Source organism: Chrysemys picta, chromosome 22 (genome assembly GCF_011386835.1).
Source record: "Chrysemys picta bellii isolate R12L10 chromosome 22, ASM1138683v2, whole genome shotgun sequence".
Lineage (NCBI taxonomy): Eukaryota > Metazoa > Chordata > Testudines > Emydidae > Chrysemys > Chrysemys picta.
In genome coordinates, this window is record NC_088812.1 from 21,688,877 (window position 1) to 21,712,699 (window position 23,823).

General features: G+C 45.7%; 1 protein-coding gene across 1 annotated transcript; it reads left to right on the forward strand.

The window, feature by feature from the left end:
* The first annotated feature begins 880 nt into the window (after nucleotides 1–880).
* Nucleotides 881–3,416, forward strand: LOC135977066 (uncharacterized). Its single transcript, XM_065575988.1, has 2 exons — nucleotides 881–1,852; nucleotides 2,847–3,416. The coding sequence occupies exons 1-2, from the start codon at nucleotides 1,276–1,278 to the stop codon at nucleotides 3,320–3,322; spliced, it is 1,053 nt and encodes a 350-aa protein (XP_065432060.1). The 5' UTR covers nucleotides 881–1,275; the 3' UTR covers nucleotides 3,323–3,416.
* The last annotated feature ends 20,407 nt before the right edge of the window (nucleotides 3,417–23,823 follow it).

The following is a 23,823-nucleotide window of genomic DNA, read 5'->3' on the forward strand; positions in this document are numbered from 1 at the left end:
CAAGAGGGGAAGTATTGCCTCCTAGAGGTGCCCGGGGGGTGGTATGTAATTGTCCCAGGTCATTGGGTGGGGGTTCAAGCCGGTTTTGCATTGCATTATTGAAACGGAACCCCTAGATACTGAACCCGGCCCTTGTTGCTGCCAACTCAGAGGGGCAGAAGGGTTACAGTTATTACAGAAATCACAGTGGCAGAAAAGACAAAGCAACAACAAACAAACAAAGAGAAAACAAGGTAAAAACTTTACTTTAAATAACCCCAGTAAGTTAATTTTTTAACCCTTCAGGAATGCAACAGCTGGAAATATTCCTAACGTCCTTGAAGATATGGTTGCCTAGCAACGTAAATTTTAATTCATCTGCTGATTCTAATTGCTGACTAATATTTCAAAGATGGGCTTTTCTTATTTCCATTTAATAGCATTTTTTAAAATAATTGTACGTTTGTTTTATATGTCGTGTATGTTGGTCTGTGTTGTATGGTGTCTGTGTGTCATGTAACTACTTTTTGGTTTGTTGCAACAAAAGTCAATTTTGTATTTTTTTCATATATGTGGTACCACATTATTTTAATATTATGGTTGGTGCATAACTGTCATAATGCCAATTAATTTTTTTGCAAAAGTCAAAAAGACCTCAGTTATAAATACAGGTACATATTATCAACAAATAATGCAATTGCAAACAAAAACCATTCTTTTTTATTAATCACATTTTTTTTTATTTAAAAAAGATGTACGGGGGGGAACCTCAACATCAATGCCAGGGTAATATTATCAAAATGTCAGTTTCTTTTGGGGGGTTTCATCAATTTGGTTGTGCCTTTATTAAATATGAAATATAGTTATAAGAATCAACAAAGAGTCCTGTGGCATCTTATAGGCCTGGTCTACACTAGGCGTTTATGTCGAAGTTAGCGCCGTTACATCGAATTAACCCTGCACCCGTCCACACTGCGATGCTATTTAGTTCGACATAGAGGTCTCTTTAATTCGACTTCTGTACTCCTCCCCGACGAGGGGAGTAGCGCTAAATTCGACATGGCCATGTCGAATTAGGCTAGGTGTGGATGGAAATCGACGCTAATAGCTCCGGGAGCTACCCCACAGTGCACCACTCTGTTGACGCTCTGGACAGCAGTACGAGCTCAGATGCTCTGACCAGCCACACAGGAAAAGCCCCGGGAAAATTTGAATTTGAATTCCTTTTCCTGTCTAGCCAGTTTGAATCTCATTTCCTGTCTGGACATCGTGGCGAGCACAGCAGCACTGGCAACGATGCAGAGCTCTCCAGCAGTGATGGCCGTGCAGTCTGTGAATAGAAAGAGAGCCCCAGCATGGACTGATCGTGAAGTCTTGGATCTCATCGCTGTGTGGGGCGATGAGTCCGTGCTTTCCGAGCTGCGATCCAAAAGAAGGAATGCAAAGATCTACGAGAAGATCTCTAAAGACATGGCAGAGAGAGGATACAGCCGGGATGCAACGCAGTGCCACGTGAAAATCAAGGAGCTGAGACAAGGCTACCAGAAGACCAAAGAGGCAAACGGACGCTCCGGATCCCATCCCCAGACATCCCGTTTCTACGAGGCACTGCATTCCATCCTCGGTGCGGCCGCCACCACTACCCCACCAGTGACCGTGGACTCTGAGGATGGGATACTGTCCACGGCCGGTTCCTCGGACATGTTAGGGGACGGGGAAGATGAGGAAGGAGATGAGGAGGGCGAGGCAGTCGGCAGCTCTCACAACGCTGATTTCCCCGACAGCCAGGATCTCTTCATCACCCTTACAGAGATCCCCTACGAAGCGTCCCCAGCCGTTACCCCGGACACAGAATCTGGTGAAGGATCAGCCAGTAAGTGTTGTAAACATCTAAACATTTATTTTTAACAAAACAGGAATATTAACAATTAAAAGAATGGGTTGTTCATGATTAGTGTGCTCTAGGCGCTTAACGGTTTAGTAAGGGGCAGTGCAAGTTTTGAAAAGAAATCTAGCAATGTCCGGTTTTCAGTGATTGTCCTGCACAAGCCGCTCTACTGTTTATTCCCTGCTACTGCAGCTACAGTAAAATGCGGTCTATATGTCCGGGGATAGAGCAGTAATCCTCCTGGGACATCTCGATGAAGCTCTCCTGGAGGTAACTTGAAAGCCGTTGCATGAGGTTCTTGGGGAGAGCGGCCTTATTGGGTCCTCCGAAGTACGACACGTTGCCGCGCCACGAGATTATCAAGTACTCGGGGATCATTGCTCTGCACAGCAGGGCGGCATACGGCCCTGGTCTTTGGAGGCTTTCCCGGAGCATTCTCTCTTTGTCGCTCTCGGAGATCCTCATCAGGGTGATGTCGGCCATGGTGACCTGCTTTTAATTAGGTAGGGGAATGTTAGTGTTGGTACTGCTTTCCCGTTCCTTTGCAGAACTGTAACCGCTGGTTTGCAGCCACGCGGTGGAGGCGGGAGAGGGGCAGCCGAAAGGGATCGTTCCCGGGGACAGCCGCGAGGGGGTGGGACAGGGGCAGAGTTCCCGCTTGCCGGATTGCTGGCAGCAGGGACTGACATTGCTTTAAATGTGAAATGAGGCCAGTGGTAATATAAAAGTTTTAAACTGCCACAAGTGTACGGCTTACCATGTCTGCCTGCAACAGAAATTCCGTTGTGCTGCCTCGCTTCTCAAATCTGCTGTTCAAGACCGCAGGCACTGAATGCGAAGGCCGAGAATTCGACCTTGTGCTGAGTGCGCATGTGAAAGGTGCTGTGCATGGTCTTGTTCACAGAGAAAGACTATGTTCTTTGTTCACAACTACATTTATCTTTCTGAGGAATTCACTCCCTTTTTCCCATTTCCACAGCCCCGTCTGCGACTGTCTCACAACCTAGCCTGGAATCACACTCCCAGAGGCTAGCGCGGATTAGGCGTAGGAAGAAGAGGACACGGGAGGACATGTTCTCTGAGCTTATGGCCTGTTCCCAAGCCCAGGCATCACAGCAGACCCAGTGGCGGGAGAACTTGACCCGAATGCACCAAGCCAACATGGATCGGGAGGAGAGGTGGCGGCAGGAAGACCAGCAGGCGACTCAAACGCTGCTTGGACTACTGAGGGAGCAAACGGACACGCTCCGGCGCCTTGTGGATGTTCTGCAGGAACGGAGGCAGGAGGACAGAGCCCCGCTGCAGTCCATCTCTAACCGCCCTCCCCCGCCACCAAGTCCCATACCCACCTCACCCAAAGCGCAAAGAAGGAGAGGCGGCAGAGTCCCTGCTAAGTCTCACTCCACCCCTGCAGAGAGCTCTAGTAGCAGAAGGCTCTCATTTCCCAAAATTTGAAAAGTTCTTTCCTTCCCGCCTGACACAAGCCCACGTCCAAGTTTCACCTCCCAATGCCATGTGTAGTTGATAATAAAAAATTCGTTTCTGTTAACTACTGTTTCAATCATGTTCTTTTGGAGGAGGAGGGGAAAGGGGGTTGGTAATTGGACAGGACAGTCTCCTTTGGCAGGGTACATAGTCGGGGGCAGGCACAGCAGCAGGGCACATACACAGTGCAGTGATGCAGTGACTAGTTACCCCGGTTAGTCTGGGAGGTTGTTTTGATGTAATGTTGGTGGGGGGGGGTGGGTTGCTCTGTGACTTTGTGGCGGGGGAGGGCAGTTACAGATCTTAAGCGCCGGTCCTTAGGCAGGATCACAGAGCCACACAGCATGGGATCTGTAACCGTCCTCCCCCTGCCACAAAGTCAAATAGACCCCCCATACACACAGTCCCGATCAGGAGGGGTGACAGGCTCCGTTGAAACAAGCATCCCACCGCAGCGGAGCCTGTCAATCCTTGAGTTTAGAAGCTGCATTCGCGTCACAACACTACACCCGCTCCGCACCACAGTCTGCGTCCCAGTTTTAAAAAATTCCCGCGAAAACAGTATTAAAGAAAACGGTGTGCTTTAACAAAGTAGAACTATTTTTATTTCGACACATGTGTTGGAGGGGGGGTGAAGGGGGTATGTAACTGGATAGGATAGTCAACATTACCTGGGTAAAGAAACGGGGGCAGGTTTAGCTTCTCAGTACACAAACTATAAAGTCACAGGTTACCCTGCTCACTCAGGAACTTTGCTTTCAAAGCCTCCCGGATGCACAGCGCTTCCCGCTGGTCTCTTCTAATCGCCCGGCTGTCTGGCTGTGAGTAATCACCAGCCAGGCTATTTTCCTCAACCTCCCACCCCGCCATAAAGGTCTCCCCCTTGCTCTCACAGAGATTGTGGAGCACACAGCAAGCTGCTATAACAATGGGGATATTGGTTTCGCTGAGATCACAGCGAGTCAGTAAGCTTCTCCATCTCCCCTTGAGACGGCCAAAAGCACACTCCACCACCATTCTGCACTTGCTCAGCCGGTAGTTGAAGAGTTCTTTTTCAGTGTCCAGGGCGCCAGTATAGGGCTTCATGAGCCAGGGCATTAGCGGGTAGGCTGGGTCCCCGAGGATGACTATAGGCATCTCCACATCCCCAACAGTTATTTTGTGGTCCGGGAAGTAAATACCTTGTTGCAACCGTCTAAACAGACCAGAGTTCCTGAAAACACGAGCGTCATGAACCTTGCCCGGCCATCCCACGTAGATGTTGGTAAAATGTCCCCTGTGGTCCACCAGTGCTTGCAGCACCATGGAAAAGTAGCCCTTTCGGTTAATGTACTGGGTGGCCTGGTGGTCCGGTGCCAGGATAGGGATGTGAGTTCCATCTATGGCCCCACCGCAGTTTGGGAATCCCATCGCTGCGAAGCCATCTATGATCGCCTCCACGTTTCCCAGGGTCACTACCTTTGACAGCAGTACATCAACGATTGCCTTCGCTACTTGCATCACAACAACCCCCACGGTAGATTTGCCCACCCCAAACTGGTTCACGACTGACCGGTAGCTGTCTGGCGTTGCAAGCTTCCAGAGGGCTATGGCCACTCGCTTCTGTACACTCAGTGCAGCTCGCAACTGGGTGTCACTGCGCTTCAGGGCAGGGGACAGCAACTCACAAAGTTCCAGGAAAGTTCCCTTCCGCATGCGAAAGTTTCGCAGCCACTGGGATTCATCCCAGACCTGCAGCACTATGCGGTCCCACCACTCAGTGCTTGTTTCCCGTGCCCAGAATCGCCGTTCCACGGCATCAACATGACCCATTGCCACTGTGATGTCCTCGGCGCTGGGTCGCCTGCTTTCTGACAGGTCTGTGCTACTCTCAGACTTCAGGACATCACCGCGGTGCCGTAGCCTCCTCGCCTGACTTTTCTGCATCTGCCTCAGGGAAACCTTTATGATAAGCTGCGAGGCGTTGAGAGCGGCCACAACTGCAGCGATGGTCACAGCGGGCTCCATGCTCGGAGTACAGTGGCGTCCGCGCTGTCAATGACTGGAAAAGCGCGCGAACTGATTTCCCGCCGGCGCTTTCAGGGAGGGAGGGCGGGAGTGATGGACGGATGACGACAGTTTCCCAAAAGCACCCTCGACTCATTTTGTTACCCAGAAGGCATTGCCGGCTACACCCAGAATTCCAATGGGCAGAGGGGACTGCGGGAACTGTGGGATAGCTGACCACAGTGCACCGCTTCGAATGTCGACGCTTTCACCGTTAGTGTGGACGCACAAAGTCGAATTACTGTCCTTAGTGTGGACACACACGTTCGACTTTGCAATATCGATTACAAAAATTCGATGCAAGTAAAATCGAACTACTCTCGTAGTGTAGACAAGGCCATAGACTAGCAGATGTATTGGAGCATAAGCTTTCGTGGGTGAATACCCACTTCGTCAGACGCATGTCTATAAGGTACCACAGGACTCTTTGTTACTTTTTACAATCCTGACTAACATGGCTACCCCTCTGATACTTGAGTAATAAGAATGTTATCGCAAAAATGTTTAGAAATATAGCAATATTTTTATGTCTGTTTATGTTGCAAATGTGAAAGCTAGCAGGTTTCCACCTTTGTTTGCCAAACACACCCAAGTGTCATAAACGTTTAATACCCTCAAAGTATTTGCATAAACCTGTATTTAAAATTTATTTTGGTTGAATTTTTATACTCTTTTTTATGTTATGTTGATGGAAAGTAGGTGTTGTTAAAGTTTGTGCTTCCAAACAGTGAACAAAAGTTGAATTGGTATCACAAGGAAATGAATTTTTAAAAGCTTGGGTAAAAATTCTGTTACTCATTTGCTAAAACAGAGTTCTCAGCACAGGAAAGCAATATGCCTTCTCACGGAAGATTGTGAGCATCTATTTTGGCAGTTAAGCACTATATTTAGTATAAAAAATAAGTAATGCACATGTTAGGGAAGTAAAAAGGAATGTCTACGCAAGAACTGCAAAAGCATCCAAAACAGGTGTATTTGTGCTAAAGACTTGGGTAAATCAGAACAAAAGCATAGCTTGTGTTATCAAAGACTTCATCCCTATTACAGTGTAAACAAGCTAAATTAATCTGTATATTAAATGTGAGTTATTGAAACAAGAGAAATGTAAAACAAACCAGCAAAAACGTTATTTGTTAACCAACATAAGCTATTTAAAGTTGCACCCACAGACCAAAGACACCAGAAAACTTCAGTGCATACTAAACCCCTGGGCATCAAGAAACAAAAATGAAGTGCTTTAGAAAGAATGGACTGAATTACACCTCAGTCTATCATATATGGACAATTAAGTATGAAATCAGCTAGAAACCACTAACTGGGGCAGGCCTGTTTAGAAAAGTATATTATTGAGCAAAGCAAGTTCATGTGTCTATGGTTTTAAATCTTTATCACTGAAATAGGGATGAATTTGGCTACTGTTTAAAAGTAACTGTATTATTGCTGTATACTTTTTGGATATGACTAGCAGATTCTCACCCTAAGAGATGATACAAGCAGACTGCAGATCCTTAAGGGGCAAGCTGCACTTGCTTTACAGCTTGGAATCCCCAGGTGTTCCATTCACAGGCTAGAAATCCCTTTAGCCTGGGTCCAGCACTTCCCCCAGTTCAGTCTGTGTTCCTCAGGTGTTTCCAGGAGTTTTCTTGGGTGGGGAGTGAAGAACACCAGGTGATGTCACTCCCCGCCTTATATAGCTTTTGCATATGGCAGGAACCCTTTGTTCCCAAAGCTTGGTTCACAGACCAGTCTGTGGGAAAAATACTGACATCCCAAGATGGAGTCCAGCATCATGTGGTCTGATCACATGTCCTTGTAGAGTCATAGCAGTCATTACTTGGAGGCTGTCTGTAGTGTTCTCAGGAAGGCTCCCCAGGTGGGAGATAAGCTTCTCCTAAGGCCTAGGGTTTTTTCCTAATAGCCCATTGCCCTGAATAGGCCCTTCCCCACCCATTATCTAGACTGACAACATCTTGTCTAGTGGGCGTTACCCAGGTGTAACTAACTATTTGAAATACAGATACATAGTCAATATTCATAACTTCAGATACAAAAATGATACATGCATACAAATAGGATAATCATATTTAGCACATCATAACTTTTCCAATGACACCTCACATTACTTATCTTGCATAAAATGCATCATAATTATGCTATAACCATATCATAATACTATCACTATGAAGAATATGGGGTGCAGTGTCACAAGTACTACCCATAAAGAACCACCAGCCCGGTTCGGTGATAAAGGCACTCAGCCAGGTTTATTGCCCTCAAGACACAGTACTAGCGCACTGACTCCATGGTTACAGGTATCCAGGAGTGGCAAAATTTGAATTTTTAGGTGCCCCTAGAATGTCGGCGCCCCAGGTATGTGCCTGCTGTGCCTAATGGGAAATCCGGCCCTGAATGTAATTTATAATTTCATTTTGATTTTGGAGAGATACCTATTTTGAGAGATACTAGACTGCGGAATAGTCTTTTGCTCATTCCTGATAAGATGCTAGTATATCAATTAACAAAGAAATCTACAGCAATTATACAGTTGCTTTTACATAATAGCCAAATTCATCCCTATTTCAGTGATAAAAATGTAAAAGCATAGGCACATGAACTTACTCTGCTCAATAATATACATTTTTAAACAACATTTAGACCTGGCCCAGCTAGTGGTGTTTATAATGTCTCTGTAGACGATTGCATACTTAATTGTCCATATATGGTACACTGAGGTGTAGTTGGCCAGTTTACTATTTATAAAGCACTTCATTTTTCTTTCTTGTTGTCCGAGAGTTTCTTCACTGGACACTGATATCTTTTAGTGTCTTTGGTCTGTGGGATGCACCCTTAAACAGCTTAAGTTGGTTAGCATAATAAAGCTTTTGCTTGTTTGTTTTACATTCTTCTTGGGTTTAGTGACCCAAATTTAATACACAGATTAACTTAGTTTGTTTACAAAGTAACAGGGACCAAGTCTTTTATAACACAAACTATGCTTTTGTTCAGATTTTTCCAATTCTTTAGCACAAATAGGCCTGTTTGAGATTCATAGATTCATAGGTTCTAGGGCTGGAAGGGACCTCGAGAGGTCATCGAGTCCAGTCCCCTGCCCTCATGGCAGGACCAGATACTGTCTAGATCATCCCTGATAGACATTTATCTAACCTACTCTTAAATATCTCCAGAGATGGAGATTCCACAACCTCCCTAGGCAATTTATTCCAGTGTTTAACCACCCTGACAGTTAGGAACTTTTTCCTAATGTCCAACCTAAACCTCCCTTGCTGCAGTTTAAGCCCATTGCTTCTTGTTCTATCCTTAGAGACTAAGATGAACAAGTTTTCTCCCTCCTCCTTGTGACACCCTTTTAGATACCTGAAAACTGCTATCATGTCCCCTCTCAGTCTTCTCTTTTCCAGACTAAACAAACCCAATTCTTTCAGCCTTCCTTCTCTAGACCTTTAATCATTCTTGTTGCTCTTCTCTATACCCTCTCCAATTTCTCCACATCTTTCTTAAAATGCGGTGCCCACAACTGGACACAATATTCCAGTTGAGGCCTAACCAGAGCAGAGCGGAAGAATGACTTCTCGTGTCTTCTTGCTCACAACACACCTGTTAATGCATCCTAGAATCAAGGTTGCTTTTTTTGCATCACACTGTTGACTCATATTTAGCTTATGGTCCACTATAACCCCTAGATCTCTTTCAGCCATACTCCTTCCTAGACAGTCTCTTCCCATTCTGTATGTGTGAAACTGATTGTTCCTTCCTAAGTGGAGCACTTTGCATTTGTCTTTATTAAACTTCATCCTGTTTACCTCAGACCGTTTCTCCAATTTGTCCAGATCATTTTGAATTATGACCCTATCCTCCAAAGCAGTTGTAATCCCTCCCAGTTTGGTATCATCTGCAAACTTAATAAGCGTACTTTCCTGAGTACTTTCTATGCCGATATCTAAGTCGTTGATGAAGATATTGAACAGAGTCGGTCCCAAAACAGACCCCTGTGGAACCCCACTTGTTATACCTTTCCAGCAGGATTGGGAACCATTAATAACTACTCTCTGAGTACGGTTATCCAGCCAGTTATGCACCCACCTTATAGTAGCTCCATCTAAGTTGTATTTGCCTAGTTTATTGATAAGAATATCATGTGAGACCATATCAAATGCCTTACTAAAGTCTAGGTATACCACATCCACCGCTTCTCCCTTATCCACAAGACTCATTGTCTATCAAAGAAAGCTATCAGATTGGTTTGACATGATTTGTTCTTCACAAATCCATGCTGGCTGTTCCCTATCACCTTACCACCTTCCAAGTGTTTGCAGATGATTTCCTTAATTACTTGCTCCATTATCTTCCCTGGCACAGAAGTTAAACTAACTGGTCTGTAGTTTCCTGGGTTGTTTTTATTTCCCTTTTTATAGATGGGCACTATATTTGCCCTTTTCCAGTCTTCTGGAATCTCTCCTGTCTCCCGTGATTTTCCGAAGATAATAGCTAGAGGCTCAGATACCTCCTCTATTAGCTCCTTGAGTATTCTAGGATGCATTTCATCAGGCCATGACGACTTGCAGACATCTAACTTTTCTAAGTGATTTTTAACTTGTTCTTTTTTTATTTTATCTTCCAAACCTATCCCCTTCCCATTAGCATTCACTATGTTAGGCATTCCTTCAGACTTCTCGGTGAAGACTGAAACAAAGAGATGCTTTTGCAGTTGTTGCATAGATATTCCTTTTAACTGAAGAGTTGCACTTACTATTTTTTTCTACTAAATATAGTGCTGAACTGCTAAAATAGAAGCCCACAACCTTCTGTGAGACAGTGTTTTGCTCTTCCCCGCTGAGCACCTTGTTTTAGCAAAAGAGTTAGTAACAAAATTTTACCCAAGCTTTTTAGAATTAATTTGCTTGTGATACCAGCTCCACTTTTGTTTACTGTTTAGAAAGCACAAACTTTAACAACCCCTACTTCCCTTTAACATAATATAAAAGAAAAAAGTATAAAAATTAGGGCTGTAGATTAATCGCAGTTAACTCACATGATTAACTCAAATAATTAATCGTGATTTAAAAAATTAAGCAAGATTAATCAAAGTTTTAATCATACTGTTAAACAATAGAATACCAATTTAAATGTATTAAATATTTTTGGATGTTTTTCTACATTTTCAAGTATACTGATTTCAATTACAAGACAGAATACAAAGTGTACACTGCTCACTTTATATTATTATTTTTTGTTACAAATATTTGCACTGTAAAAATGATAAACAAAAAACCCAGTGTTTTTCAATTCACCTCATACAAGTACTGTATTGCAATCTCTTTATCGTGAAAGTGCAACTTACAAATGTAGATTTTTTGTTACGTAACTGCATTCAAAAACAAAACAATGCAAAACTTTAGAGTCTACAAGTCCATTCAGTCTAGGGTGATCAGACAGCAAGTATGAAAAATGGGGACAGAGGGTGGAGGGTAGTAGGCACCTATGTAAGAAAAAGCCCCAAATATCTGGACTGTCCCTATAAAATCAGGACATCTGGTCACCCTAACTCAGTCCTACTTCTCGTTCAGCCAATCACCAAGACAGACAAGTTTGTTTACATTTACAGGAAATAATGCTGCCCACTTCTTATTTACAATATCACTAGAAAGTGAGAACAGGCATTTGCATGGGACTTTTGTAGCCAGCACTGCAAGGTATTTACGTGCCAGATATGCTAAACATTCGTATGCCCCTTCATGCTTTGGCCACCAGTCCAGAGAACATGCTTCCATACTGATGACGCTCGTTAAAAAAATAATGCGTTAATAACATTTGTGACTGAACTCCTTGGGGAGAATTGTATGTCTCTGGCTCTATTTTACCTGCATTCTCTCATATATTTCATGTTATAGTAGTCTCGGATGATGACTCAGCACATGTTCATTTTAACAACACTTTTGCTGCAGATTGGACCAAAATGCAAAGAAGGTATCAATGTGAGATTTCTAAAGAGAGCTACAGCACTCAACCCAAGATTTAAGAATCTGAAGTGTCTTCCAAAATCTGAGAGGGACGAGGTGTGGAGCATGCTTTCAGAAGTCTTAAAAAAGCAACACTCCAATGAGGAAACTACAGAACCTGAACCACCAAAAAAGAAAATCAACCTTCTGCTGGTGGCATCTGACTCAGACGATGAAAATGAACATGCATCGGTCCACACTGCGTTGGATTGTTATCGAGCAGAACCCATCATCAGTATGTCCTCTGGAATGGTGGTTGAAGCATGAAGGGGCATATGAATCATTAGCGCATCTGGCATGTAAATATCTTGCATTGCTGGCTACAACAGTGCCAGTGAACACCTGTTCTCACTTTCAGGTGACACTGTGAACAAGAAGCAGGCAGCATTATCTCCTGCAAATGTAAACTAATATGTTTGTTTGAGCGATGGGCTCTAAAATTGTACACTGTTTTACTTTGAAATGCAGTTATTTTTTGTACATAATTCTCCATTTGTAAGTTCAACTTCTCTGATAAAGAGATTACACTACAGTACTTGTATTCGGTGAATTGAAAAATGCTATTTCTTTTGTTTTTTTACAGGGCAAATATTTGTAATAAAAAATAAATATAAAGTGAGCACTGTACACTTTGTAGTCTGTGTTGTAATTGAAATCAATATATTTGAAAATGTAGAAAACATCCAAAAATATTTTTTAAAATGGTATTCTATTATTAACAGTGCGATTAATCGTGATTAATTTTTTTAATTGCTTGACAGTCCAAATAAAAATTAAACCAAACTGAATTCTAAATGCAGATCTATGCAAACACTTTGAGGGTATTAAACTTTCATGACATTTGGTTGTGTTTGGGAAACAAAGGCGGAAACCCGTTGAAATTGTTTGGTTACCTTTATCATTTTGCAACATAACCAGACAGAATATTTATTGTTCTATTTTTTGACATTTTTGCTATAACATTCTTATAACTATATTTAAAGGTGTAAACAAGTTTATAAAAACCCAAATATTTTATATTTTTAAAAAGTATAAAATTGACAACATACAACACAGAACAACATCCATAACATACAGGACAATTAAATTTAACTTACAATTCAAAATAAATAGTTCTAAATATAATTTTGGCACCATACCAGACAAGGCATTAAAAGCATAGTTATTAAATTAATACATTTTCAAAAAGAAACAGGTAAACAAAAGAGTTAAACATCTAAATAAGCAAGTTATTATCTTTTTATTTAGAACTTCTAATAAAATTTTATAAAAATTCATATTAAATTCTTTGCCTACTTTGTTGTATAGTAGAATCTCATAGTTACGAACACCTCGGGAGTGGAGGTTGTTTGTAACCCTGAAATGTTCGTAACTCTGAACAAAACATTATGGTAAATCTTTCAAAAGTTTAAAACTGAACATTAACTTAATACAACTTTGAAACTTTATTATGCAGAAGAAAAATGCTGCTTTTCACCATCGTAATTTAAATGAAACAAGCACAGAAACAGTTTCCTTACCTTGTAAATCTTTTTTTAAACTTTCCTTTTATTTTTTTAGTAGTTTACATTGAACACAGCACTGTCCTGAACGGTATTTTTTTTTTTTTTTGTCTCTGCTTCTGGCAGATTATGTACTTCTGTTTCCAAATGAGGTGTGTGGTTGACCAGTCAGTTCGTAGCTCTGGTGTTCGTAACTCTTAGGTTCTACTGTACTAATTTAGTAACTTAAGGTACTTTCCATTACTTTATATTATAAACTCTGATATATGGAATTAAGGAAAACTCCTGTTTGAAATATTAGTCAGAGGTTAGAATTCGAAACAGTCTGCATTTCAGTTGCTTGGCAACCATATCTTATAGCTGCATCTACCCCAAGCGGGCACAGTGCAAACTAGATCAGTCTGTACTGCGTAGCCCAGCCCCTAACCTGATTCACACCAGATGTCTGTCAGTTTAGCTTAAGTCGATCCCTTAACAAATGGTGATTCCATTGGATTAAGAGCATCCACACTCGCATGACATTTACCAAACCTGTTTACAGGCATACCCTGTGTGAAATAGCTGCAGCTTGGAGCAGAGACGAGACTCTTCTTGTGGGGGCTTTAATTTTATTTTGGGGAGGGTCGGGGGTGAGTTCTGTAAGGAGCTATTTCTACAGGTCCAAACCTCTAGCGCGAACCCCCTTTCCCCAGGTATGTGTGTATGTGTGTGCACATGTGTGTTTGTATGGCGATTTCACCCTGAAAATGCACCCATCAGTGCACATGGTCCCCACTGGCAGCATGGAGGCAGTCCTGCTCTGCTAGCTCCCACCATTCCAGCCCTCTCCAATGCCCCCATTACCATCCTGCCTGCCTCCCCACCCACCCACCACTCTCACTCTCCTGCTCCAAATCCTTCCTCCCTTTCCCCATTTGCTGCCATTACATTCCCCCATGCCTCAGTATCCCTTCCAGCCCCCCACATTCTCCTCCCCACATCCCCTGCCCCCTTGGGCCTGCCTGTCTCCCCTCTGACCCTCACCCCCTTCCCGTGTTCCTGCTGCTCACCCTCCTGGTGCTCGCATGCCACACGGGTGCTCAGTGCATCATTGACAATGTGGTTGATCTGAAGGTGCAGACAGCGATTAGTTCCATCGGTAACTGACCCAGGGGCACCTCCCCCAGAGATGGGGGCTCACAGCTAGTGGCAGCTGCGGAATGGGACTTTGCAGCAAAAGGCGAAACTCCGGCAGTCTCTGCTCTGAGCCCCAGACTTATTTTGAGCCATATTTTTAGACACCCTGCGAGCCACGTAATTCCCGCTCAGCTGCTGCCAAACCCTGCAGGCACCTAATGCACCTGGCACCTAAGTGTTTGCAGTAAGAATACACTGGAGATGGTGCCAGGGTCAGATGCTGCGTTGCGGGGGAGGGGGGGCAGGGCAGACAGCTACAACACAGAGTGTCACTGAGGGAGATGTGGAACCAGCCCACATACAAGAGCAACTTTATCTGTACCTCACACTGTGGCTCTCTATCGCTCTCTAGTGGTTGGGCCACATGGTTTTTGCTACTGCCTCTGAGCTGATAGGCCTGGGGCTTTGACTTATGCAACAGAGACTCCAGGGTCTCAGGTTCGATCCCTGCTCCTGCCAACCTACACGGGGCAGCTCTTTCACTGCCCATCCCGGCTCTGATCCCAACCAATCCCATTCAGTGTGTAGACGGGGTGAGGGGGAGCAGGAAACCTTGGGGTTCCCTGCCATTCCTCAGCTTTGGTTCAGGCCCGAGCATAGCACGGAGCCGGCATTTGTGTTAGTTCTATTCCAGTGGCTGCGCTCTGGGCCCCGTCGTGCCAGCCGCTGCACAGCCCATGGTGAGATGCTCCCTGCCCCAAAGAGCTGCCAAGACACGGATTGTCACCGCCATTGCACAGAGGGGAACAGAAGCCCAGAGGGACTGAGGGTATGCCAGTGCCTACACTAGAAAAATGAGTCGACCTATATTAGGTTGACTTACAGTCACAGCAGTAATACAGCAGTGGTGCATGTCCACAGTGCCCTCCTTCTGCTGGCAGTGCATCCTCACCAGGAGTGCTTCCACTGACCTAAGTGGGGCAGTGTGGGGAGCTGAGAGCCCAGTCTCTCAGCTCCGCTGGCAGCTCTCTGCTGGGTGCCCAGCTGTTATAGAATCATAGAATATCAGGGTTGGAAGGGACCTCAGGAGGTCATCTAGTCCAACCCCCTGCTCAAAGCAGGACCAATTCCCAACTAAATCATCCCAGCCAGGGCTTTGTCAAGCCAGGCCTTTAAAACCTCTAAGGAAGGAGATTCCACCACCTCCCTAGGTAACGCATTCCAGTGCTTCACCACCCTCCTAGTGAAATAGTGTTTCCTAATATCCAACCTAGACCTCCCCCACTGCAACTTGAGACCATTGTTTCTTGTTCTGTCAACTGCTACCACTGAGAACAGCTGAGCTCCATTCCCCTGGGAACCCCCCTTCGGGTAGTTCACCCAAGGAACACCTGCTGTCAAGAGGCTATCATTGCCTGCTAGAGAACTATAAAAAGGACTTCTGGGACCTGATCCTCTTACCTCAGATCTGCTTAAGCTTCATCTGAGGGAATTTTGAGTCGCAAGACTGAGATCTCCAGTTCCATTCTGTTTCACCCTGATATTGGATATTTGGACATTAGACTGTAACCTGATGAAATGATTCTGGAAAGAACTCTTTGCTACTCTAAAGCTCACCATCTCTGCTATGAACTAAGAACTCTGATCCTACCTGTATGTATACTGATCTTTTAACCAATACACTCTTTCTCTCTCTCTTTTTTTTTTAATGAATTTCAGTTTAGTTAATAAGAATTGGCTGTAACCATGGATTTAGGTAAGATGTATTCATTGACCTGGGAGGTAATGTGTCTGATCCTTTGGGATTGGTAGAACTTTTTTACATGATGAACAAGATTTTCAGTAATCCTCATCATATTTGACTTGGCTGGCTGGGTGGGAGCTCAAGGCTGGGTTGCTTTAAGGGAACTTATTTCTGGCTTCTGGGTAACCATTAAGGTATTGTGGGCGCTGTTTTGTTACTGGCTTGGTGAATCTAAGTATTAGAATAACTGCCAGTTTTGGGGACCATCTGCCCCATTCTTTGCAGTTTGCCCTAGTTGAGAAATCTCAGCATAGCCCCCGGGAACCTGGTCACACCCTCCCTAGCTCATTACTAACCGTCAAGGAACAGCTTGTTTAGACCCTCCCCCCAGCTGACAAGTTGTCATCTTGGCAGATCATGCCCTGGGTTATACCAGCTGCATGAGTTCTCCCCAAAGGGTCTGAGGAAACCTACTATGGCTGCCACTAGCCTGTGAGCCAAGTGGATTGGTTCTTCACTAACCACCCCAGATGCATCATAAGTTAACCTGTTTACTGGCCTTATAACCCTGTCGTGCTTGTTGAGAGTGGGCCTAGCAGGGGCACAGGGGGACTTCTTCCTGGGCTAGGAACGGTGAGGGTTCCCTTTAGGGTCCCTCAGGTACTGACACAGGCCCCTGCATCTCTTGATCTAGTACTGGAAGGTCCAGGGCACCAGGGACACCTTCAATCTCTATGTCCCCACTGTCCAGCAACACAGATGTGTCACCACAGATCTGTTTTTCTTCCGGGAGATCTGGGGATGAGATAGCCCATTTTAAGGCCAAGAACTCCAGCTTGTGGATGGAGTAGGGAGTCCTACTGTCAGACAGCCCTCAAGTGGCCAAAGCTACAGGTTTACATTTGCCTTCCACTTCCTGGTGAAGGACTGCTTCCAAGCCCTCCAAACTGGCATCAGTGTGTAGGATAAATGGTTTTATTGGGTCAGCAAAGACTAGGATTGTATCGTGAGTTAGGCAATTAATGATTTCTCATAAAGCCCTTTCACATCTCTCGTTTAACTGGGACCCTAGGGGCTCTAAAGGGCCATAGTGTCTGCTCTCGAGACGGTGAGGACCTCCCCTTACTCTTGATCTTAGATTTGTTCTTGCTGGATGGGTGTCCCCTGGTAAGATCAATCAGAGGCTTTACGATGGTAGCAAAATTCTTCACAAACCTGCAATAGTAGCCTCTAAATTGGAGAAAAGTCTTAAACAGAGCCAGACGAGTACCTAGAAGTCACCTCCTACAAGACAGGCCCAACAAAGAAAATAACAGAACACCACTAGCTGTCACCTTCAGCCCCCAACTGAAACCTCTCCAGTGCATCATCAGAGATCTACAACCTATCCTCAAAGATGATCCTTTACTCTCACAGATCTTGGGAGACAGACCTATCCTCGCTTACAGACAACCCCTCAACCTAAAGCAAATACTCACCAGCAACCACACATCACTGAACAAAAACACTGACCCAGGAACCTATCCTTGTAACAAAGCCCGATGCCAACTCTGTCCACATATCTATTCAAGTGACATCATCATAGGACCTAATCACATCAGCCATACCATCAGGGGCTCGTTCACCTGCACATCTACCAATGTGATATATGCCATCATGTGCCAGCAATGCCCCTCTGCCATGTACATTGGCCAAACTGGACAGTCTCTGCACAAAAGAATTAATGGACACAAATCTGACATCAGGAATCATAATACTCAAAAACCAGTGGGAGAACACTTTAACCTGTCTGGTCATTCAGTGACAGACCTGCGGGTGGCTATATTACAACAGAAAAACTTCAAAAACAGACTCCAACGAGAGACTGCTGAGCTGGAATTGATATGCAAACTAGATACAATCAACTCAGGATTGAATAAGGACTGCGAATGGCTGAGCCATTACAAACATTGAATCTATCTCCCCTTGTAAGTATTCTCACACTTCTTATCAAACTGTCTGTACTGGGATAGCTTGATTATCACTTCAAAAGTCTTACTTAATTGGCCTCTCAGAGTTGGTAAGACAACTCCCACCTGTTCATGCTCTCTGTATGTGTGTATATATATCTCTCAATATATGTTTCACTCTATATGCATCCGAAGAAGTGGGCTGTAGTCCACGAAAGCTTATGCTCTAATAAATTTGTTAGTCTCTAAGGTGCCACAAGTACTCCTGTTCTTTTTGCGGATACAGACTAACACGGCTGCTACTCTGAAACCTTAAACTCTCTGTAATTACTTGGGATTGGCCATGTAGTGAGTGCTGATATTTTATCCGGATCAATACTCATACCCTCTTGGGACACAGTGTGACCCACATACTTCACTAATGTCCTGTAGAATTGGCATTTATCAATTGAAAGCTTCAATCCATAGGCTTCCAACCTGTCTAGCACTTTAAGAAGTCTTTTTTCATGTTCCTCCAAGGTTCTTCCACACACACAATTAGGTCATCCAAATAAACTAAGGGTATGTCTACACTACCCGCCAGATCGGCGGGCAGCGATGGATCCAGCGGGGATTGATTTAGTGCGTCTAGTCTAGACGTGCTAAATCGACCCCCGAGCCCTCTCCCGTCGACTCCTGTACTTCAGCGCCATGAAAGGTGCAGGCAAAGTTGACAGGGGAGCAGCAGCAGTAGTGAAGACACCACGGTAAGTCGATCTAAGTACATCGACTTTGGCTACATTATTCACGTAGCTGACGTTGCGTAACTTAGCTCGATCTCCCCCCTCCCCCCCCCCCCCAGTGTATAGACCAGGGCTAAGACTTGCAGTAAGTTCATGTTTCAAACAACTTTCTCCATAAAATGTTGAAATGTGGCAGATGCTTCAGAAATCCCTGGGGTCATGCATTCAAACTGATAAAAACCTAAATAAGATAAAGGCTGTCTTTTCCTTATCTTCTGCTCCAAGAGGGATCTGGTAGTATCCATTTCAGAGATCGAATACTGAGAACCACTGGCTCCCCAGAAAAGAATCCAAGGAATCTTGGATTCGAGCATGGTGTACTGGTCAACTCCAGTGCGCCTGTTCAGGATGCGGTAGTCAATATACATCTAGATTTTCCCATTCTTCTTACGGACCAACACAATGGGTCAGGAATATGGGCTGCGGGACTCTGTAATGATACCATTCACAATCAGCTTCTGCAGATGATGATGCATGTCTTCCATCTCAGAGAGGGCAATCTTCTGAGATTGCTCCCTGAAGGGTCGGGAGTCTTGTAGCCAGATGTGATGTTTCACTCCTTTTGCACATGCGACATCCCAATCATGCAGGGAGAATACCTTGGATTGTTCACAAAGTTTCTTCCTCAGGTGACCCTTCCACTCCCCAGACAATGGTGCGTCTCCAAAGTCAAACTTTGCAGGATCTATTGCTGGAACTTCGGGTTCACTCTGGGCTCTCACAATGGTTTCGGGCTCAAAGAGGTCCACTATCTTCTGCCCTTGCTTCACAACATCATGGCTTGTTTCATTAGCAATCTGGATACTCAGCTTTTCCTGGGCTTCAGCAGTTAGGGTTATGACTCCACTGGGGACCAGCACTCCTTCCGGGAGTCCTCCCTCCCTCAGCCGGCTGCTCTACCATTGCTAATGCCCCTTTACTGCCTTTTAGGCAGGTACTCATGACGAGCAATTCTCTCTCAGTCATTGCAGGCACCATTAAGGAGGTTGTTCCCGCGTACCTCAAGGCTTCCATTGGTAGTCAGACATATCCCTTTTAGTGTTCTCAATTTTCCTAGAGACAGAAGCACAAAGCATATGGATCATCAGAGTGTTTATGTATTGGTCCCCTGCTCGTTGTCTGCAATAACCAGCGACTTGTACCAGTACCTTGAAGGGATTGGAGTTGGCTCCTATCAGCACAGACACGTCAGAGATTCTTTTAGGGTCAGGGCCTATTAATGCAGTGGTGTCTACCTTTTCTCATACCCCAGCAACGTCCTCTGGGAATTCCAGGTGTACTATGACATACCGTTAGTAGGGGTATTCATCTATGCTGAGGCCACAGAAATCAAGCCCTGCCAATGGCTGTATAGGCAGGTGGCTAAGCATCTGTAGGTAAAAGAACTGAAATATAATAGTCACCTGAGATCTGGTGTCAAGCACAGCTTTATATTCTGCCCCTTTGATCCTCACAATGACCTTTGCTTGAGGCCCTATTAGTCCTGATGAGATTCTGACTAGACATTCTTTTCTAGGGGAGCCGTCAAATCCTGAGGGCCTACACGTCTCCCATCCCAAGCCGCGGGCCCATTTCCTGACTTTACCCAAATGGTCCTCAACTTTCGGTATGATAGGGTGGGATTTTCTTCACTCTGACCCCGCACAGCTGTGTGTCCATCCTGGCCACACCTGTAGCAGAAGACGGACTATCTCCTCCCTTGTTGCCCTGTTGGGGCTGTGGATCTAAACGTGGTCTTCAGGACCACTGCAGCAGGGGGCTCCTTGTGCCCTGAAGTGTATGCAGGACTGATGGTACTCTGCAGTTCAGCCATCTGCTCTGTCAGGGCCTGCATTCGTTGGGCAAGTTCCTTTTCAGTGTTCGCCATGAGTGCCTTGGGTAGTCATATGGGTGCTGTGACAGTTGGCTCAGATGACTGGAATTCCCAAACCTCACTGGCTGCCTGACTTTCTCCTTCTCTTGGAACTCTTTCACTAGCTGACAATAACTTGGTGGATTTTCCTATTGTTCTTTTAGCCGAAGGTGGAGTAGAATCGGGTTCTGTTATTGAGCTCCTCTCACAATTTGGGCCAATCTAGTCCAGTCCATTTCCTCAGCAGTCACTGCTCCCCTCATGACAGCTCTCTGTAATAGTTTCTCCAATCTCTGTATATAGGCTGAAAGCTTCTCACCCTTTTGTTGTCTAGTATAAATATCCTTGGAGCCCTCTGTTCTCCCAAAGGCGTGACTGAGGGATTCGAGGCAGTGCTTCCCACTGACTTCAGGGTTACTGAGCTTCAGAGCACGGATTACAGCTAGTGCTGGACCCCTGAGGTGCTCGAGATACCTTCGCTTTTCAGCATCAGGTACTGCCCACCCCTGCAGCATTTCAGTGGGGTGTTCCAACTCCTATATCTAAGACGGGCCAATGGGGACTGGTTTCCAGCATCTACTATCTTCCACATTCTGTCAGCCACTGATGTCTCACTTGAACCCTGCAAGGCTTCCATGGCCACCAGCAGTTCACACAATGCTGCGAAGGCCCCCTCCTCTCTCTTAAACACGGGCCCACACGTTTGGCATTCGCTCAGGCAATCGTTGGCTGCCCTTAACGTGGATCTGTCTGAGCCCTCATCAAATGCCACAGGTATCCCTGTTACTAGATGTGAGGCGGTCGTGGTTGTCCCTCTATCCATTTGGGAGGGATGCCATACTCCTTGGTACAAGGCCTCTGGAAGAACACAGTTCAGGTGGAATTAGCACCAGGGTGTCCACCACTCGGTGGGGTACAGCAGTAAAGTCTATAAGCCCAGGACCTCAAGGAGGAGGGGCAGCAAATATTCAGGAGGTTCTGGCCTCTATTCAGGACAGAGCAGTAAAGTCTATAAGTCCAGGCCCTCAACCATGGCGGGGCAACCAGCAGTCGAGGGTCCTGGCTCTGGCGGACTGCTGACAAACCCAGGCCTCTTGGCCTAGAAAGGGGAGGCTGCCACGCCAGGGGTGAGATGGCAGAATTAGGGGGACAAGGGCCCACCCGACTCCACCACATCCCAGTCCAGAGCCCTAGTAGTGGAGGAGTCATCTGCCACTGGGTCAGCGGGGAAATCCCTCCGCAACACACTGCCTGGTTGTCAGTCAGCAACATAGCTGAACCATGTTCAGTTCCCCTAGGCTTCATCCCACACTCCCATTTGGGGGACGGGAGGGAGTACCTGGCTCCTGGGGTCTTCTTACCTGCCCTATGCTGCATGGTAAATGTGAACGGCTGAAGGGCGAGATATCACCTCATTAGCCTCACGTTGGTGTCTTTGCAGCCACTTGAGGGGTGCATGATCTGTGACCACAACGAAGGGGCCACTCAGGAAGTAATGTCAAATGGCCTCCACGGACCATTTACCTGCTAGTGCCTGCTGCTTGGTGGTCAAATAGTGATGTTCCCGGGGGAATAGCTTTTGACTAATGTAAAGAACCAGGTGTTCCTCTCTGTCGAGGGTCTGGAAGAGGACAGCCCCAAGTCCCATTGCTGAGGTGTCCATCTGGAACTCAAAACTGCTGGAGAATTCGGGGCTATAGAGCACTGGCTCACAGCACAGATGATCCTTTAGTGTCTGGAAGGCTTCTGCACACTCGGGGGAGCAGTTGACGCGCTGCGGCCAGTCCTTTGTTAGGAGTTCCGTCGGGGTGCAGCAATGGAGGCAAAGCTGGGGATGAAACGGCGATAGTACCAAGCTGCCCCAAGAATCGCCTCACTTGTTTCTTTGTGCTTGGGTCAGGGTGTTCTTCAATGGCCTGGACCGTCCCGACTAAGGAGCGAACCTTCCCCCATCCAAGGATATACCCCAAGTAAGTGGTTTCCTGGGAGCCGATTCAGCATTTCTTAGGGTTGGCCGTCAGTCCCACTGCTCAGAGAGTTCATAGGAAGCCGATGATTTGTCTCCCCGCAGCACAAGCTGTGCCAGGCTCTGCTCAATTAAACCTTGAGTTCCCCAGCCCCTCTGCAAACTTGCTGTCAGACCATGCTCAAAAGCTATACTAACCCTATAGTAATGAACCAATGTATGCAGCCCCCAGCCCTCCTGTGCGACCCTACAATAACAAACCAGCATACACAGCTCCACACTGACAGGAATAGAGCAGTGTATTCTGCCTTGTACTCTAGGGCAATAACAAAGCAGCAAGAGCAGCACCAGGCCTTTGCTAATAACTGTGTGCTCAACCAAGCCCAACCCCCTCCCCGCCCAATGTACACAGGGCACCTCAATAAGCCCTGTGGTTTAAAATGTAGAGGGCAGGGGCCCTCTGCCGCCATCTAGTAGTGAACTGGTGGAAGAGACAGAATGAGCCAGACCTTATTTGCACGTTCGTTGCCCATCATCCCACTGGGACCATTTTGGCCATTTGGTTTAACATTCATTGACGTTGTGGGTGCATGGCTGATGAAAGGTGGGGCTCCTTGTTGTACGACAAGACTGCAGCAGAAGTGGACTTGGCAAACCCTGAGTGAGGAGTCGCCATAACCAGAGCCTTCATCCTGAATGGCTGAGTAGAGCATGGGCACGAACCAGCCAGGTTCATTTTATGGCAGGTGTGGTGATGTATTGTGTGCATAGGTATTGCAAAGGCACCCATCCCTTGTAGCTCTTTGTTGAAACTGCTGAGTGCACTGACCGCACTGAGTGACTGTGATAAGGGCCCCTTTCCCTGATGCCACTAGCACTGATGTAAGCAGAGTCAGGATGAGCTCTACCCTGACATCTGGTGGTGATTTACGGCGAGTGTGGAAAAGGACTCCAGGGGCTGATCTTGTTTGCATAGGCACACCCACTCGCCTGGCATGAAACAACAGCAACTCAAAGTGGTTACTTTGGCTGGTGTGGGATCCCCAGTTTTCTCTGTTATTGGGGCAGGAAGAATAAAGTTTTGTTATCCTGATTCTGTGAATCAAGGCCAGTGGAACTGTTGTATGACAGAAGGACTGAGTGAGTCCTTCACCATTACCTAAGTAGCACTTACTTGACAATGGGCATGGGTTACAAAACTCAGTGACTGGAGAGAGGATGGGGACAGGTATTTGTACCTGATGGCATGGGCCCCATCTGAGGGCTTGACACACCAATTGCACTATCTCCTTTCTCCACTGTTGAATGTCAGAGTTAACTTTGATTCTATTAGGAGTCTAGTTACAGGCTGCTGAGCTGAATTCACTCTGGGCCAATAGTGCACTAGCACTGGGGCTCCCTTACTATGAGCTGAAATTGCTGAGAGCTGAAATCCCAGAAGAGCTAAAGTTATTAAGAGCTGAGATCACTGAGTGCTGTGTTAACTAGTGGGGGAGC